At 43.2% G+C, this 20343-nt stretch overlaps 1 protein-coding gene across 4 annotated transcripts in view; it reads left to right on the forward strand.

Annotated features, from left to right (window-relative positions):
- The window catches only part of LOC127569012 (dihydropyrimidinase-related protein 3-like), a 159510-nt gene that overhangs the window by 57580 nt on the left and 81587 nt on the right, over positions 1 to 20343 (forward strand). For all 4 annotated transcript variants that reach the window (XM_052013261.1, XM_052013262.1, XM_052013263.1 and 1 more), the window contains exons 2-3: positions 3913 to 4001; positions 8825 to 9009. In XM_052013261.1, coding sequence (XP_051869221.1) covers positions 3913 to 4001; positions 8825 to 9009 — 274 coding nt within the window. The remainder of the gene's footprint in view (positions 1 to 3912; positions 4002 to 8824; positions 9010 to 20343) is intronic.

The following is a 20343-nucleotide window of genomic DNA, read 5'->3' on the forward strand; positions in this document are numbered from 1 at the left end:
GAAGTTAGCAAAATTTAATTGGATTGTGACTCTAAATCCAACAGCCTCTATAGCAAACTTCCTTAGTGGCCTCGAGCAAAGGGGTACTGGACATAGCATTCTTATTGCTGGAGCCATATTTGACATTGTCAACTCCCCATGAAGCTCCCTGCCCAGGTTTTGCGGCAGTGAATGTGTTGGGAATCTGTGTTTGTGATGGAAGGGGGAGGGGAGTGAAGGAACAGGACCAGCTATTCATTGTGTGCAGCTGTACCCATCTTCTAATTAACTCAATTAAGCTGCAGTGAGCTGCATGAGCTGATCAATGCAGCTTCCAGCATCTCCAGAAACATTAAAGGCTGATATTCATGGCGCAAAACTTCAACTGTTGCTGACGCTTGCAATCCTGCTTGTAGATGTATAGTGTGGTTCTGAAGGGTCTGAAGCATTTGGTGCACCCCAGTTTTGCTGACCACAAAGCTCTTACAACTGTCTTTTGTTTTAACATCAATTTTATAACCTAAACCTAAATAAGGATGAATTTTGATAAACCTTAAAAAAATGTTAATGACTAATGGTTCTGGAACTCTCGTGAATAGTTTAAAATTCTGGGTTTCCACATTCAGATCTTTGTATGCTTTGGGGTTTAGTTGCTAGTTCACTAACGGTGTGTTGTACCACTAATGACTCTTTACATTGGTACTTAGCTTCTCTTGTCAAAGGAATCTGCTGTATCTTGAATGGAGAAATGTTCTATATACTGTTATCTTGTTAAGGTTCATTTCACAATATCTGGCATTATACAGCAATGGAAAAGTCAGATCTGTGTGTAATGAGTAAAGGCCAATTTGTCAGTATTTGAACAGCTAATGGGTAATAGCAATTTTGGTTTTTATTTGCTGTTACTGCTGTGTGTATTAGTAAGAAGGTTTCAGTATTGTAATATGGGTGTCAGTTCAAACTACTAACATTTCTTTCTGGCTTGCCTGCTTCTTTTGGTGGAAGTATTTGGGGAGGGAACAGAGAGGAATCTGAGCTTTTGCCTCTAAATGATCACCAAATGTTGTTGCAAACACGCTCACGCATTCTCTTGCACTCCCTGGCCCAAATTAATCAACTGTTAACTAGAATAGCTTCTGTCAGATTGTGGACTGGATATTGTAGCTTGGCAGCACAAACACAGCATCCATTGTAATAAGCCACCTCCCAGCATGATGATGCTGGAGTGCTAAACTACCATGGCACTTTATTTTTCCTTCATATTTCCAACCCATACAATCGTAATTCAAAGCGGCTTGTGTAGTAGTCAAGTAGTGGCTGTTTTTAGACATGATGTCACTGAGTGAATGACTCCCTGCGTGCATTCCAATATTATCCTCCCATTTTTAAAAGTGTTGCTTCTAATGTTTGAAAACAAAAGTGTAGTTTAAGTAAATTAGATAAGAGTGTGCTGAACAAACTTTGGCGAGTTCCCAGCTCCTCAGAGTCACAGAGAAATGGTATGGAAATGGGCCATTCGGCCCACCAGGTCCGCACCAACTCTCCAACAAATCATTTCTACCACTTATCTACACACCAGGAGCAAGTTGTAGCGGTTAATTAACCTGCTAAGCACACTACTTAGGATGAGAGAGGAAACTGGAGCATCCACAAGACAGTGTACTTGAGGCGAGTTTATAGAATTGCCTGTGCGCTTCAGTGGACTTCAGGCGTGTGTGTGTTGGATTATCCGGAATTTTTAAAATCTTGGCACCCCTTGCAGAGTTCAGATGCTAGTTCTGTAAGCTTTTGACTCCTCCTCTTGTCACAATTCAAGCCAAAGCTCCTTTTAATTTAGACTCCTGCTTCTGGAGACAGTGGTGAGCTGTGGCCCTTTTAGTCATTGAGAATGAAGCCAGTTAACCCTAGCAAGATCTCTCCGTGTTCCTTTGAATCTGCCACTCCCTCTTCGTCTGCTGGTGTTTGATGGGCAGGAGGTGGTTAGGGATTGAGAACAAGTTGCAGTGCTGGGCTGACGTTGCTGGTGGTATCGAAACAATGGGTGGTCCACTTGAGGTTTTTAAGATGATTAGAAGATCTAAAAGGTAGCCAGAGAACTTGTCTCTGAGGAGTCTAGAGCAGGAATTTAATCTAAAAAAAAATGAAGCTAGTCTTCCAGAAAGCAACTCGCATGCAAGAGGTAGTGATGCTCTGCATCCTTTTCCCTCAGTTATTTTAGCTACATAGGGGTTGATTGGAGATATCAGATTGGTAGATTTTTATTGGGCATGGATATTAAAGGTTAAAGGACCATTTACTGCTATCTAAATGAATAATGAAGCATGTTTGAGGGGTTGAGTGGTCTACTTTTATTTGTGTTCCTTGTATGATAGGCATGTGGGTATGCCCAAGGGGCTTGGTCTTAGTCCACGAGCTGGCCAGGATGACATGGTTGATGCACTTGGATTGCAATCGAAGAACAGGCACTTGGGCGGGTATTGGGGCAGCTGTACACCATTCCTCCTCCAGGACGATTGCTCTTGGGCAAGTGAAAGGGAGAGTTCCTAATGCCTGTCAGTTTCTCCAGGATTGTGTGCCTTAGTCAGAGGGGACTGAAGGATGAAAAAGGCAGAGAGCGAGCTATGGGGTCGTGTCAGAGCAGAGTCGGTCTCTTCTGGAGGAGGAGCGGTTGAATGATTTTTGGCATGCAGCTGTAGTTCTTGTGTCGGGGGGTGGGGGGGCAGGCACAACCGAGGTTTGCTCCACTCTGATCTAAATTAATGACTGAGCAAGCTTGAGGAGTTCAATAGCCAAATCCTGTTCCTAATCAGGCAACTATTTTATGTTCTGCTCATCCATTCCATTTTAAAAAGAAATGCTTTCATGCAAGTTGACCATGCCACGTGTTACTTTGATGTGTCTCATATTTTTCTGTGCCACATACAGAGACCACTAACGTATATGTTTGCTTAGTGCTGTCATCGGTTTGTTAGCCTTGTATTTTCCATGAGGTCTGTGCCGTGTTTTATGGGCAAATCCTGTTCTCTTACTGGACTCATTAGACCAAGAGACTCCTTGAAGTTGGCACATCAATCAAGGGTGAAGTGACTTGTTTAATATATACATCAGAGTGGACCTTTATAACCTGCTTATAACTAAAGCTGGAATCTAAAGATTTTATTATAAACATAGTATCCTGTGGGGGCAATAAAGAAGTATTGCTAATTCCTTTCCTCTCCTTGACGTATAAACTGATTTTTTCCTTGCATATAAATCAAGGAGCTAAATTATTATTGCAATTTAAGAAGGTGCAAGTTAGCTCGCCCTTCTGCCCATTTTGTTGTACGTGCATGCTGACCAGTGTATTGGCACTGGACTTTTGGTAAAAGGAGGGAGAGATGGGATGCAGATTAAATATTTCAGCAATGACCACAAGTGGCCAAATAACATCAGTGGTAAAACCTTGCTTGTCCAAATTTGGATTACATCTGGAGAACACATGGAGTATTGATGCTGAGAGGTTGAATACAGATTGCAAATCAAATGTATTGTGTAAGTTTCCAGTGCGTTGATCTGAGTATGATTTTTGAAGGGAAGCTTTGAAGAAATTGACTTTGCATCAATTGAATTAACCTTGACTGTGTGGGAAACACTTCCCCATGAATAATTTTATTGCTAATGTGACGGTGTACAGAAAATATGAAGAGCAGCTATTTAAAAACCCAGTTCTGTTGCTGGGTTGCTTGCAGTGGTGCTTGGGGAGTTGCTTGTGATCTTTGGAGAATGCAGGAACATCCTAAACATTTGTGTTGTTGTGTCCTCTTGAAAAAGAGTTGAACAGCCCCTAGACCAGACTTGGACTATAGATCGTCAGTTCTTGGCTAAAATTTAATGTCAGTTGAATTGTATTTTCACTGATGAGCTGGAAATAACTTCTGTGTTTTCAATCTATAGAGTGATCGACTGTTAATCAAAGGAGGCCGGATTGTCAACGATGACCAGTCCTTTTATGCTGACCTCTACATGGAAGATGGACTCATCAAGTATGTGAAGCTTCCCTCCACCTTCTTTTCTCCCCCCCCCCCCCCCCCCCCCCCCCCGTTACTAATCTAGTGAAGGGTATGTCCAACAGAGTTGGGGTGTGCAGTAGCACTCTTGATAAACTTGTGTGATAATGTTCAGGACCCATCAAACTAGCTTAGAGTCAGAGTACTACAGCACAGAAACATGCCCTTCAGCCCATCTAGACCGTGCCGCCTGATCTTCTGCCTAGTCCCATTTACCAGCAATAGAGTCATAGAGTACTACAGCACAGAAACAAAACAGCTTTAGAACTTTATTTTGGCAAAAATTCTGGGAACTCGGAAGGAAAAGAGAGGATCACATTGTTATAATATTTTTCATGTACTTTTCAAAATGTTTCACAAGTGTTTTTCAGCCAATGAAGTACTTTAAAATCTAGCCACAGTGACAATGTAGGAGGTATTAGATTGTGGGGAGATCCCAGTTGCATCACTTCAGGGGAGCAGACTTGCATCCTTGTCTAGCCTCTATCAGAGAGGTCAGATTTTAACTACCTATTAATGTGACCCAGCAAACCATCCAGTTGTATCAAGACACTAGACAGTGGTTCAGAGGGCAGCTCACCACCATCCCACCCCAAGCCCACACTGGCTGTTGAACCTTAAATGGTCACTCAAGTAATGGCCAGCACCCCATTCCCTGGGTGAAGGTGATGTAGCCAAGGTTGTGCCTCCCCAGTGGTTCATTGCCTCTGACCACTGCAGCTAGAGGACCAGCTCTATGCCTGACCTAACAAGGTCCTAAAATCCAGATCCCTGCTCTTCTCTGTCAGTTGCCTTTGCTTCCAGGAATCTGCTAAGACTTCTTGTACACCTCCACTTTAAATGGTACAGGCTAGGTTTAATCGGCAATGAAATGAACACTGGAATAGCTGCCAGTCATTCATGAGGGAACTTTGTGATGATGCACTGAGGACAGTAGCTTCTCTTCACAGATACATCGTTTCATAAGGAAACATGAGAGGCATGGATGCATTGTGGAGAATGTGATGTACTGAAGATACAATAAGCATAGAGGAAAAACGTTCTGACTCTATTTACTGTATATATCATGAATAAAGTATATTTTTGGATAAACAAAAGGCTGCAGCAACATCCCTTACACTGGCTGGTCATTGAAAAGCTTGCAGCAAGCATATTGTCAGCTCAGGTGGCCATGAGTGATTTCTGCATTGCACATTTCCAGCACCACTCAGTTTTGCTCCGATTTTCTTTCAGTAGATTTGTGGGTTGGCTTTAAGAAGCAAACGTTCCACGTTTTCATATTTCCGTGTGACATGGGAGTTAATATCAATCCATTGAGTTTATGCCAGCTCACAGATCAATCCCATTCTCCACTAATATTTCCTGTAACACTTCCATGAACTCCCCCCAGATTCCACCACTAGTCTACACACTTGGGGCAATTTACAGTGGCTACCTTGCATGTCTTGGGGATGTGGGAGAAAGCCGAAGCACCCATCGGAAAGCCACGCAGTCACAGGGAGAAGGCACAAACTCCACACACAACACTCGGTGTCAGGATTGAAGTTGGGTGGCTGGGGTTTTGAGATGGCATCTACAGCTGTGCCATTTTCCCTAAATGGTATTTTAGTTCAGTATATGTGGACTGCCAGGCCATTCATTGTTTGTGGTACTGGCAGGGTTGGAAGAATGGGGGGGGGGGGGGGGGGGGGGGGGGGGGCGGGGAGGGAACAGAACATGAGGTTCCGATGTTTTGTGTCCTGAGAACCTTGGGATTAAAGCAAGAGATGAGACCGAGACATCAGATCAGGTTCACTTGGCTTTTGCTGCAAATTTCTGTGGGATGCAAATATGATGGGAGCAGAAGAAAGAACACAACTGGCTTGGACTGTAAGAGCTTACATAGAATCAGGAGAAACAGTAGGTGCTATCAGCAAGCGTTGGTTGAAACTTTGGTCCACCTGTGATTTTTGTATTGTTGGAACTTAGGATATTGAAAGAATACATGTATATGCATCTCTCAATCAGATGCTTTGCTATTTCTATTTTTGATTTTAGTTGGAAAAGCTCGTGGGATCATAAGGTTTTCTTCCATTGATAGTTCAACTGGGGATGCTGAAATGGGGGATTAAATTCTCTGTCCATGAAGTCAGATTTTGGAACTCAGTGATGCTAACGCTATGAAGACATTATCAACCACCAGCATCACCGTCTGCCTTAAACTGACCTTATATGGAGCTCCTTTACCATTTCTGAGTCTGGGTTCTGAAATCTCAGCCCATCACTTGCTGAAGGCAGTGGTGACTCATAATTCCCATTGGGTGGGGAACTGGTGATTGGTTGATGAGGCTTTTCCAGCTCTGCCAGCAACCTGAGGTAGAAGAGTTGGGGGGTGGGGGTGGGGTGGGGGTGTGGGAGGAGACACAGAAGAGGACTGGAGACTGCGCTAGGTGAAGTGCATCTTCCCTGCTGTCTAGCCTGATGTTTTAGAGCAGAAGTCAGTAACCAAGGAGTGAAAAGCTATCTGCTATAGACAGGGTGAGGGCTGTTCTCAGGGCTGACCATTTGGCACTGCACCCCCTTCCCACCAGATAACCAGTCCCTAAAGGGCAGCACAGTGACGCAGCTTGTGGAACCGCTGCCTTGCCAGTGATAGAGAGACCCGGGTTCAATCCTGCTCTCGGCTGTTGCCTGTGTGGAGCTTGCACATTCTCCTTTCCTGATTCATGCGAGTTTCCTCCTGGTGCTCATTTCCTCCCACATCCCAAAGACTTGCAGGTTGGTTAATAGGCCACTGTAAATTGCCCCTAGTGTGTAGGTAAGTGGGGGGGAGGGGGGTGGTGGAGATGATGGGAGTGTGGGGAGGTGGGGGGGGTGGAGATGATGGGAGTGTGGGGAGGGGAAAAAAGGATTAATGTAGGTAAGTGTAAATAGGTGGTTGATGGCCGGCACAGACTCAGTGGGCTGAAGAGCCTGTTTCCATGCTGTATCTCTCCATGACTATCTATGGCTCTATAATTGATCTTTTATATAGTGCTGCAGCCATGTGAAAGGAATGATGGAGGCAATTTGCTGCTGACCTTCAGACAGATCTGAGCCATGCATCTTGTGGTTTGTGGTATTTCTGATACCTCCCACAAACTAACCACACAACCTGAGTCACCAAAGGTTGTTAATTGTTTAGTCTGAATCTTTTGATCTATTTTCATGATCAACATTCCTTTCTTCTAATTCATGAGCAGCATTCCTTCCAAATGTCTTTGTATGCGGCAAAGGAGGAGAGCTATTGAGCCTGGCTCGTTGCATGATAACTGTTGGATAGACCTTGGTGTTGGTGGTCTGTATTCAAAGCTCTCCGGTTACAATTGATAGCTGGCTTTGCAGGATTAGAGTATAAGAGTGCCGTACATAGTGTTTTGGACAGGTGTTCTACTGATTGTTCACTTTGTTAGTACATTGTTTGATAAGAAACAGAGGTGTACAACCTACAAATGCTCTAGACTTCTTCAGTCCTGCACAGTTAGCAATGTGTCCCCAGATGTAGAAGGGAGAGAGGTCAGTGCTATTATCTGTCCTCCTGCTGGAGATGTGCACGTGCAAGAGTTGGGAGGGGACAGGATAGGGCTCCATTAGATTGCTGGAAATCAAAGAAATGCAGAAGCAAGAAATCTGAAGTAGAAACAGAAAATACTGGAAACACTCAGCAGGTCAGGCAGCAACTGTGGAAGGAGAAACAGTTAACATTTCAGGTCTGAGTTCTGATGAAGGGTTACCTGAAACATTGATAGTTTCCCTGTTCGTATTTGCTGCTTGACGTGAGGTGTTTTTTTTTCTAGCATTTTCTGCTTTATTCCATTATTTTGCTCCTGTATGCCGCCTTTCTCTCCCCTCAGCAGTCAAGTAGCCCATGGCCATGGTCTAGATCAACCTGTGGACTGTATGTCGACCATGTGGGAGACGGCACTCCATGGGAAAAACTGAGAAAAGATGAGAGGAAATACGGCGGCCTTAAATACTGCTGTGTATCAGCTTAAAGGATTTTAGCCTGGCTTGGGGTTAAATATCTGATGACTGATTTTGGTATCTTGGTTAAGAAAAGGCAGTTGGCCAGAGTTCCTGTTCCTAATCACTATACTGGTAGGGAGTGAGTGGTGGGAACATTCCAAAGGCAATGGAATTGGAGTTCACCATGATCCACCATTGAACAGATGGCCAACACGGTTCCACCCGCATCAGTAGCCACACAACAAAGCTGCTGGAAAGTGACTGATGGGTTGATGCCTTCAGGAGGGGTAAAAACTGGCAGGGAAAAATGGGGCTGAAATGCATTTGAATATCATTAGGAGGGAAGAAAATTGGAGAAGTGACTCAAGTGGAAAATGCTGAGGGTACTCGGTAGGCCAGGGAGTAAGAAATAAAGTTAACAATCAGGTTGACCTTTCATTGGAAGAGCCATTTTGATTCGTAGCACAGATAAGTTGGAGGAACCAAGGTGGATACTTGTTATCAGAGAGACCATTAGCTAATGGAGGGACTTAACTTGGTAGCTATTTTAATGATTGCCTCATCAAACTACTGATCAAATTTAAAATAAAATGCTTTTAATTGTGCAGTTGTGTTAGAAAAGTAATAGAAATGTTTCCTCTGATGTATTGTGTTACTGCACAGTGCTACTTCCGAAATTTATCTCAATTGAAGTCAATAATGTGCATGTTTAAATACAAGGGTGATTTTTTTTAAATTCCACTTCATGTTTTAAAATAAAAGCAAGCATTTCAAAGGAAAAAATAAAGCAGGGCTTTTTTTCTTTCTCTCATTAGGCAAATAGGTGACAATCTGATTGTCCCTGGAGGAGTGAAGATCATCGAGGCTAATGGCAAGATGGTTATCCCTGGGGGAATTGATGTGCACACCCACTTTCAGATGCCGTACAAGGGGACCACCACTGTGGATGATTTTGTTCAAGGAACAAAGGCTGCCCTGGCAGGTGGAACCACCATGATAAGTGAGTCAAGCAGCTTCCTCATTCATATTTAAAACCACATCCATTTAAGCTGCCTTTTACTTAGAGCAATTTGCTTTTCTGTACTGCCTATTCAATGCATCCAAAGGAAGTTTAAACAGCACACTTCAACAAAGCACATTATATATCAAGGAAGTGTTTCATATGTGACTATTTTCTTTCTCTTGTCAGTCACGTTTTAGATCTGCAGCTTCCCACCACCATTTTAGTTTTCTGCAGCTTTGCAATTGATCTGTCAAAATATATATTACAGAAGCTAACCTTTTGAGTTTTAATTTAATAAGTGGGTTCCTAGTTTGGGATCAAGTGGAGCTGAATTCCTTTTTTTTGTATTCCTTTTCTAAATGATTGCAGGTCAAGAATTAATGCTGAGGATTGAGAGCTTTGTCTACAAGGCTCACGTCTGCCTTCCCTCAGGTTACTACACAACTCAAGGGGTGCCCTGGTCTTGGAGAGAGTAGAACAAAAGATTTATATTAAATTGGGAACCTGAAAGATTTGAGGCATGAGCGATATTAGAATGAAGGGTATAGAAGACTGAAAATGAAAGGGATGAGCTCAATCCCAGAGCAGGTTTAATTCTCACTCCAGGCACTGTGGCAAAGAGAAGTTGTTCTAAGCTTTCACTGGGAAAGGTGATATATGATGAAAAGAGAACTTCTTGCTCACCATTGAGAGTATGAAGGATACCCTACCCAGAGTTAGCCCAAGTATGGCATTTTATAAACCTCAAGAGGGTGATGTAGTTTTGGTGGAAGGGTCTGTTGAAAAGTGTTGAGCATTTTGGGTGGGAATGGGATCTGGAAGTGATCATGCACACAGTCACCTTCCTTTGGACCTCCTTCGTCTAAATGGTACAACTTGGAGAAACCACAGCTTCCTCGGTTAACTTCATGAGCTGGGCAGGAATGTTCCCTTTTCATTTGCTGAAAATAGCTAAGGATTTTTGCCTCGAAGAATTTTTACTTGGGAGGGAAAAATGGTGGGCAAGTCTGTGGCTTCTGGTAGATTGCTCGGAGGTTTTTTTCTTCCCCTCTGCTTGTCATATAATGCAGTTCTTATCGGAACCAAGGGGTCATTGGGAGAGTTGTTATTAATCATCGTTTGGAGGAAACTGACTCAAAGGTGAATTGAATGAGCACCAGCATAAAGAGTGGTTTTAATTTTGATGGGAAGACAAGTGATATAAAGACAAACCTTTGCCTAGAAATCCATCCCTAGTGATAACACTAAATGCACTACATAGCTGGGTTAGTGCAATGTCACCTATTTCAGCTGAAGTGAATTTCCAAGGTGGAGAGCAATGCAAAGGCACAACCTAAGGATGAATTTCTAGCCACTGGCATCTCCCTATGGGTGTAGACTGCAGTCTGTGAGGTGGTTTGTCCCATGGTTTCAGACACACAACACTATTGGTTCTATTCGATCCTGACATTAGGAAAACTGGAAGACCTGGTTTTTCCACTTGTGATTTGCCACTAATTGAGTGCCTGAGATGTAAATACATCCTGAAATCTGTAGCAGCTGCAGAAGTGGAATTGCAGAATGAGTGGGGCCTCAGCTTGTTAACAGCTCATTTCTAAATGGTGAGAAATATGAGCCCCACTGTGGCAGTGCTTTAAAATTTGTGCCTGTTAGGTTGAAAAAGACCTGTGCTCCAGAGTAGTGCCTGCTGTTGGTAAAGTGCCCCTGAGGACTTCCCAAAGGAGTGGGTCAGCACAAGTTGGGTGAGGGGAGCTGCCTCCTCCCAGAGGTTTTGAGAATGCTGCTGAAAAGGGAGAGAGTGCCATTTTTGTCAAAGGTTTAAGGTGAGAGGGGGAAAGTTTAAAGGAAATGTGCAGGGCAAGTTTTATTTTAAGAGTTGTAGGTGCCTGGAACGGGCTCCCAGGGATCATGGTGGAAGCAGATACTGTAGTAGCATTTAAGAGGCTTTTAGACAAGCACATGATTAAGCAGGGAATGGAAGGACATGGATCATGTGCAGGCAGAAGAGATTTAGTTTAATTTGACATTGTGTTTGAACCATAAAACCCATAGAACAATACAGGCCCTTCGGCCCACCATGTTGTGCTGACCTTCAAACCACGCCTAAGACTATCTAACCCCTTACTCCCACATATCCCTCCATTTTAAATTCCTCCTTGTGCTTATCTAACAATCTCTTGAACTTAATCAATGTATCAGCCTCCACCACCACCCCAGGCAGCGCATTCCATGCACCAACCACTCTGGGTGGAAAAACCTCCCTCTGACATCTCCCTTGAACTTCCCACCTATTACCTTAAAGCCATGCCCTCTTGTATTGAGCATTGGTGCCCTGGGGAAGAGGCGCTGGCTGTCCACTCTATCTATTCCTCTTAATATTTTGTGTACCTCTATCATGTCTCCCCTCATCCTCCTCCTCTCCAATGAGTAAAGCCCTAGCTCCTTTAGTCTCTCCTCATAATTCATACTCTCTAATCCAGGCAGCATCCTGGTAAACCTCCTCTGCACCCTTTCCAACGCCTCCACATCCTTCCTATGATGAGGCGATCAGAGACATATTGTGGAAACATCGTGGGTTTAGTAGTCTAAATGCATTCTCAGCAGGGTTTCATAACAAATGACCACTCTTGTCCATTTACAATGAAAAGGCAACTTTTCCAGAATTAGAAAAGAGTACATTGAGAACATTATAAAACTGTTAAGCAAGTTTTGTTTGGGCCCATATGTACCCGAAGATGAACGTGGAAATTTTACATGGTGAAGTATAAACTCTGATAAATGGCACCTGACTTCAGAAATCCTGATAGGTTGGCACTGGCTCACCTATTAGTTCAGAATGCAAGCCAGGGTTCTGGAGAGCTCCTGGGGCCAGGGCCCAGACTGTGGGCAAGGTGTATGTGGCCAAAGCGGGGGTTGGTAGATTTGCAGCTGGAGCCAAGGCCCAGAGTTATTTCCCACTACATTGCATGTTTCCCACTCCCTTTCAACTCATAGAGCTCACTGGAAAATTTATTATACTGCTGTCTAACATGCAAGAAAAGTGATTTAGAAGTGTGTTTGGGTGGGTATTAATAGATACAATTGTCAAGAAAATCTGCTAGCCCAGAACTACCAAAGTCCCAAGGCTGCTGGACTATCAGTTTTACTATATTTGTTAAATGAGCTTGATTATAAACAACTTTAAAACACTAGTGAAATGTATTCGTTTATTTAGTAAGCAGACTCCTAATGATAAATGGAGATGAGACTGCAGATGCTGGAATCTAGAGCAACACGAAAGGCACTGGAGGAACTCAGTGGGTCAGGCAACATCTATGGAGGGAAATGGACAGATGACATTTTGCGTCGAGACTCTTCATCTGGACTGATGAAGGGTTTCGACCAGAAACATCAACTGTCCACATAGATGCTGCCTGACCTGCTGAGTTCCTCCAGTGACTTCTGTTGCTCCTAATGTCAAATCATTTTTTAAAACAAAATGTTCATATTACCATTTCTATTCTTGCCTCAGCCCTCGAAACAGACACCCTTAATCCTGCTTTTGCTATCTTCTAAGAGTGGGCCAAAGGGCCTATTCCTATGCTGTACTGTTCTATGTTTGCATTAAAAATTGAATCCAAAGAAGGGGAAGTTAAGAAGGAAGGATGTATGATTTTAAAGTTTAATTGCAAAGGAATGGCAGTACAAACAGGCCATTCACAGCAGGGTGCCATGAGTTGACTTATCTGTGTCATTTTGCACTTCCTTTCTGTTCTCATGCCCTTACCTGGCTTCTGTAAAGATGCTTGTAGCAATTTCTATCTCCTAGCCACGCTCTCGTATTCCGATGCTAATAAATCTATGAAGGATTTTAGAGGAAATTTACTTAACCTGAGATTGGGGCATTATGTGAGGAATTTCTGCCATAAATTGAGAGAACAGCCACACAGTGGTATGGGCCTAACTGAATCATCCTAGGGTTCACGGAGTCTTGCAGTAGGGAAACAGGCCCTTTGGCCCACCATGTCCATGCAAGCTAGCAAATAGCCTTTCTGTATTACCCAGTGATGACTCTTGATGAAATACTTCATTGGCTGGGAAGCACTTTGAGATGATCCTGAGCTTATGAAAAGTGCTGTAAGTGCGTGGTTATAACTTTTATGTTCCATGCACCAAATAAGTTTGTTTTTGTTCTTTGGAATTCCTTGGCAAAACTGAAATGTTTAACTTGTGTGGTATTTAGTGTGAAAAGAGAAATTGCATAGGCTTAGTGTAAAATATGTCACCTGTCTTCTGTTTGAATTGCACTTGATGAATGGCGTGGTGGCCCAGAATTTCCTGGCAATATTGAAGCCAGTCAGCCTTGATGCTCAGCCACTGGCTAAGTTCACGCTTACCTTAGGTGGATCTTTGAATGGTAGACTCCTCTGGTGATTGGTTCCAATCTGGTGGATGAATCCCTGCATAACACAGGCTTTCTGGATATAAATTGCCTCATAGGGCAGGGTCAAAACAAATCCAACCCGAAAATTGGCTAAGCTGTATCCTTTACTTAACCAGCTGACAAAAGTTTCAAGCAATGTAAATATTTCTGTAAATCAGATATTTAAAACTGTTAAAATTGAATCAAACTATGAAAAAAGTTGATGTAAAAATATAAACAGTTCAAGTGTTTTTATTTTATCTTAATTGTATATGTATATAAAACAATAAATTACCCGTGGCTTACCTTCCTCTCTTGCAACCGTTCTTCTCTGTTAAAATGAATAATAATGTCGTGGATCTAAGCTGGTAGAGGATCGGTGACAGGTTCTGCAGCACAATTTGCACTGGCGTTCCCTCAGTAAGCTCTGAGGAGTCCAGTGGTGGAACGTGGTTAAGTGTCCTAGTGAGGACCTTTAGATGTCTGGAAATGTATGTATTCTTTCATAGCGTCCCGAAACCTTGCGTGGGTAAATGTCATGTGGAGCTCCAAACACCAAGATAATCTGGCCCAGGGTTGCTGTACAAATAATTAGTCTCCATCTAACATAGGTCTCTGATCCAGTGAATCACTTGTGTTGTCCCCTTTGAACCATAATGGTTTGAATTTCCAGCACCTGATGAAGGGTTGGGGGCAGGGCAATCTGTGTTGAGCCCATCAAACAAGTAGAGAAACAAAGGCCTGCAGATGTTGGAGTCTAGATGAAAAACAGAATAATGCTGGAGGAACTCGGCAGGCCAGGCAGCATCTGTGGAGAAAAGCAGGCGGTCAATGTTTCGGGTCAGGTCCCTTCTTCGGGTCCTGACCTGAAACCAGCTGACAAAGGTGGTGTCGTGGTCGTTTGGCGTACTAACCTCTACCTTGTAGAGGCCAGACGCAAACTCTCAGACACTTCCTCCGATCTACCCATGAACCATGACCCTATCGAGAACGACCAGGATGTTACCTCCTGCACTATCACTGACCTCATCACCTTGGGAGATCTCTCGCTCGCTCTACCCTCTTCTCTTTCCCCCCCCCTCACAGACACCAACATGATAGTCCCTCAACCTAGGACTGCCTGATTCTATTTCCTATCTTTAATCCTGAAGAAGGGTCCTCACCCAAAACGTTGACCACCTTTTTTCACCACAGATGCTGCCTGGCCTGCTGAGTTCCTCCAGCATCATCGTGTTTCTGTATCAGACAAGTATATTGCAGGTCCAAGACCATTGACCTTTATATGGAGAAAGAGTCTTTGAATCTTTTTATGGCAGAGGGATGCATTTGTGATGTGTGAGGAGGTGAAAGGTCACTGGGGGAACATGGAAATGAGGATTTGAGCTTCCAACAGGTGGCGCAGGCTTGAGGGGTCAAGTGGCCAGTTCCTGCTGCTAAATTGTATGCACATGTAATGTGGCTATTCCATCATCTGTACATTTCAGGTGATTTTTGAACTTTGGCCCTCAAAGTAACGGTATAGTTTGTTGACGTTCTTTGATTGAAGTGAGGTGCAGGGAGGAACTGTGTTTATGATTCGCATTGCAAATCTGACCAAGGAGCCTGACATTTGTGACATTTTCCAGTGGTGGTGCTTTTTATGGGGGAAAGGATATCAGCGGAAGTGGATGGTTGGTGATGGGAATGAAATAAAGCCTTCACAGCCATTGAGATGATTTTGTGGTAGAAAGTTCTTATTGCTCTGTTTCTACTGAGAAATTTTAGTCTAGTCTTTTTGTTTGTTTGTTCTGAAATTGTTCTGTTTAGCTTAGTTTGGTTTGATATATTTATAATTTTTTATTGATTTTGGGATTTTTAAAATTTATATAATCTTTTTCTTTCTTTTATATTATATTCATTTACTAAGATCGTTGGATCTACAGTTTTATATTTTATTGTTCTTTATGATTATCTAGGCCATGATTGTTCTCCTGATCTCTTTGTATTACATGTACAAACATCTGTATTAATTTGAAAACTAATAAAAAGATTGAAAAAGAGAGTTCAAAATTATTTCAGGAGAGTTAACAACGATAGCTCTTCCTTTAGCTCTTCAGGAAGGGATCTCTCCCCATAGTTTTGGGGAGAGATCCCTTCCTGAAATGCCCAGTCAAGTCAAAGACTTGAGGGCATTTGAATGACACTTCAGAGTAGTCAATAAACTGAGGGTCCACCTTGGCTTGGGTGTAAATGACCCTATGACATTATTTGAAGTGATCTCGACTGTTCTGTTGTTCTAGCAACCATTTACCACAAAGACAAATTATGTGGTTGTGTGTTTTATTGATGTTCCAGAGACATAAGCAGCAAATTGGCTGCTGTCCTTGCACAATAACATTGACTACACTTCAAACCAATTTAATTGACTGTGAAGAGCTTTGGATGACCTGTGGTTGTAAAATGCCCTATATAAATGCAAGTTTCTCATTCTTGGCCTTGTATTCAATCTCTGACTTGCTCTACTTTTATCCTGGCTCAATTGTTCTTGGACTTCTTATTATAGTCGCCTGTGAAGTCTTTGTTTTTGGTCATTGCTTCTGAACTTATTTTTATTGCATACTGTGACCTATGACCTTTGGCAATATCCCAAAAGCATATAGGAGGGGACTTGTATGTGTAATTAAACAAGATGGGCATTGTGGGCGGCACAGTGGTGGAGCGAGTAAAGCCGCTGACTCTCAGTGCCAGAGATCCAGGCTCAATTCTGACCTTGGGAGCTGTCTGAGTGGAGTTTGCATTGTTCTCCCTGTGGCGTCGGGTTTCCTCCCACATCCCAGAGATGTGCAAGTTGGTAGGTCAATTCGCACTGTAAAATGTCCCAAGTGTGCAGGTGAGAGAGAGAAGTTGATGGGAATGTAGGTTTAGTGTAAATGGGTGGTTGATGGTCAGCGTGGATTTTGATAGGCTGAAGGGCCTGTATCTCTGCTGTATTTCTCTCTAATTATATCCCTCGGTGTTTGAGGAGAATTGCAAACATTGGAATTGAGCCAGAGATATCTTGCAATGACTTGTTTACTGAGTTGAATCTTCCTGCTTCTCATCCCACTTAACCGCTGGTAAGAGTGCACATTTTTAAAGAGTGCTCGTGCCCTCTCATGCTAAATTTAAGTTTGAATGCTCTGCTCCATACTGCAAATCCCGCTGATACGGTTAAACAGCACGTACCTTCAAAGTCTTCCCTTGTGGAAAGTGAATTGCACGCGATAGCTGTGATCCATTTGGCGTTTGGCTGCATCATATCTTGGCCTGGAGCCGATCCTGTAATGTGGGCTTTGTAATGAGCAGCCAGTGGGAAGGCATTCTCACGGGCTTAGGTTCAGGAAGCAAAAGGGCAGAATTTTACTGCCTGTATGGCAGCCAACACAAAGCAGATGCTCCAGGCCCAATTTCCAGGAGTGCTTGAAGTTTGCCGAAGGTATCGGGAGCAATGTAACTTCTGAGGCACCGCCACCATTTTATTGCTAAGCTCCAGGTGCCTGGCTTCCCCTTGCCGTCCTTGGTGACTTTCAGGAATAGTGAAGGTGGGGCAATGATTAGATTTAATTGTGCAAAAGAAAGGGAACTTCCAGTTTATTGCATCATTTCACACCTTCTGGATGGGATGCCTCACTCACAACAAAGCACTTTTGAAGAGTTGTCATTGATGTTAATTTTGGATGTGCAGAAGGGCAATTTTGCAAATATCCAGATCCTGCAATGTGGAATTATTGCCTATGATGCAAGAGAGAGCTCCCCTGATGTTACTTATGCATTACAACACAGATCATTCAGCCCATTGGGTCAATGTGGATTCCCAGTAGAGCCAATCTTATCAGCCTCATTCCCTTTCCCTAGCCCCTGTACCCTTGCAGCTAATTCTTTCACATGCCCATCGACAACTCTTGAAGTCTTCTACCAGTTACCTACACTGAGGGGTAATTACCAGTTGCTAATTACTCTACTGTCTTTGGGATGTGGGAGGAAAGTCCTATGGTAATAGGGAGACCTTGCAAATTCCACATAGACAGCATCCAAGGTCAGAATCGGACCTCAGTTCCTGGAACTGGGAGGCGGCAGCACTAACTGCCAAGATACCATGTCACTGTGCTATTCTTTGAAATGGTGGCTCAGGTTCTCTAACTTCTACCTAAGAGGAAATGGTGGATTTCAGTCTTGTAGGGAGAAGTAGCATGATTGTATAAATGTTGATTGGCAGATGGTGTGGGAGAGGGGATCTGAAGTTTATTAATTTAAAATAATAGGAAAAACAGGACATCAAGAGGCACGCCAATTGTTCTATTCTAATTTCCCATCTGTATCCTTGGAAGTGTTGAGAAGACAAAGTTTCCATTTTCATGAAAAGCACTATCTACTTCCAGTTCCTCTGATTTGCCTGCAGTTTGGGAACTACAGGTCTGAAATCTGGACCTGTGTACAGCCTGTACATACGAGCAAGCGTTTGGGAGGCTGGCAGGATGGATTTGCTGGCAGCTGTGGGGCTGCAGGCACCTTCTGCCACCTGGGAACTCGGTTTGTAGCCACATTTATGACCTGTGAACTGCTCGGGTTATGAAAGTGTTCAGGCAAATCATAACCTGGGGACTACCTGCGTAGAGGATATTGTGTTCCCTGAGAGGAAGTTCTTTTGTTACCTCCCTGAGGCTAATGTGTGAGAGTTCTTAAAGATAGATTTGCATGTGTGGCATATGATTTGTAAACAAGAACTGCCTTGCAATGACATCTGACTACCAAAGTCGAGTTTATTGTCGTATGCAGAAGTACATATATGCACAGATGCAATGAGAAACTTCCAGCATCATTACAGGCACATAACATCATATAAGTAGCATTCACAAGTAAAACAAATTGTACCCAAATTTTATAAGAGAGAACATAATTTAAACAAAGTATTTTAGTGCAAAGTGGTCGTAATGTTGTAGTGATTAGGGTTGCACCAATTAGTTCAAGAACCAAATGGTTGAAGGGGAGTAGCTGTTCTTGGGGATCCTGTCACCAATTACAACTCGGTATAATGCAGTCTTTCCCCATGTTTCCCACCACCCCATAAAGCTGTGAGAAAACATGAGGGACGTTTTCCATTGTCTCAGTAGGACCAAGATTATAACTGAATCTGCCAGAGTTAAACTCAACAAATTCGTGACCAAGGGAAGATGTTCCATACACCAAGTGGCAAGTTAAAAATGAATAATATGGGAGATATTTTATCCAAGGCTTATAGAATAACTTGAAGAGTCAGGTCAGAGTTAAAGTTGCAGATTTGCTGGGTACAGTGGCTTTATCCTCTTGAACATCCCATAATTTTCTAACTTTGAGTTGTCAGCTATGCAGTAGGGTCAAGTGTTGTAGAAAATTTGTTGAATGTTTGTGCGACAGGAAACAGCCACTCTGACCTAAGCAGACAATGTCGGGCTACTGGCTAGTCGGTAGGGAGGGCAGTGATAGATCTCCCGACTGAGAGAATGTGTCATTTCGAGTATGAAGAGTGTATTTGTCTTACAGGATGTCCCAAAATGTTTTCTGGTCATTATGCAAATGCTTTTTCCCTCGTTTATTTCCAAATTGAATAGCTTTGGTACAGATCGGCACAGTTGCCTTGGATGTTTTAAACAGATCTCGGGTTTTCTTCAGTAGTTCTCCTTGGATGTTCTTTTATTAGATTTGATAACCTGTTCATTTAACTAAGTGAACTGTTCTCATTGGAGAAAGTGGTACAGACCCCCCCCCCCCCCCCCCCAAGCCTAAAATAGTAACAATTGCTGTCATTTTCTGTTTTATTTTGCAGTTTTCAAACACTTTAGGAAAAAGAGTAGGGATTGGTGTTTGTTTACAGATTCTTTGTGTGGGTGCTCAATAAGTTAACTAATGGGCTAGCCTTCCAGGCTCATTTGCCTGACTGAACCCAATTCCCTGCATTTACGGTGTCCAATTAATTAGTTCTTGCAGGACTAGAATCTCCAGGGAAAGGTGCATACTCAGGTCTGCACATTTTTGTTTTTGCATTTGACCTCCTGAGGGGGAATTTGAGTGCTGGGATTTGGATTTTGAAGAACAGGGCAATCAATTCATTTTGACTTCTTCAGCAGCTCCCAGTGACTAGCCTTGGCCGATGACTCAGTAACTTAATTAGGCTTCGCAATGAGTGTCTAATAACGATGTTGTTGTTGCGTCTGCCCGATGGTCCCTTGGATTGGAAACACATCATTGCTTCTGAATGAGGGTTCCCTGGGGTGAAGCTCCCTCAGGTCCATTCTATTTTTTGTTTGCTTGCCTCTATCAGGAGGGAGCAAATCAGTGTATAAGGGGTCAACAATGAATGGTCGCAGGGTTGGACTCCAAACACAACTTTGAAATGAGTCTACCCATGAGACATGCTGATTGTATGCACCCATCTTCTTATTGGACATTTAAGTTATAATATAATTGGAGGCCCAGCAAATCCTGGCTGAAGTTGACGCTAAACAGTCTGCAGGAGGAACTCAATAGGTCAAGCAGCATCGGGGGGGGGGGGAGGAATTGTCAACATTTTGCGTCAAAAAACTCTGTCACGACTGTGTGGAAAGGGAAGATGGCCAGTACAAAGAGGAGGGGGGAGTGGTGAGATGGGTCAATAGGTGTGTGGGGGACCAAGGATGGGTAAAGGATGATGGGCAGATGGGGCCAGGTAGGGAATGGGGAGGGGTGGAGTTGGGAGACAGATGATGGGTTGAGGCAGAAAAAAAAGGCAGATAGAGTCAGGTGGGGGGAAGGAGAGTTAAGTGGAGACAAATTGTACATATAGTTGTCGGAAAACCAAGACTGAAATATGTTGGCCTGGATAGAGTGGAAGTGGAGAGGATGTTTCCATTAGTAAGAAAGTTTAGGATTGGAGGGCACAGCCTCAGAATAAAGGG

The sequence above is a fragment of the Pristis pectinata genome, chromosome 4 (genome assembly GCF_009764475.1).
Source record: "Pristis pectinata isolate sPriPec2 chromosome 4, sPriPec2.1.pri, whole genome shotgun sequence".
Classification (NCBI taxonomy): Eukaryota; Metazoa; Chordata; class Chondrichthyes; order Rhinopristiformes; family Pristidae; genus Pristis; species Pristis pectinata.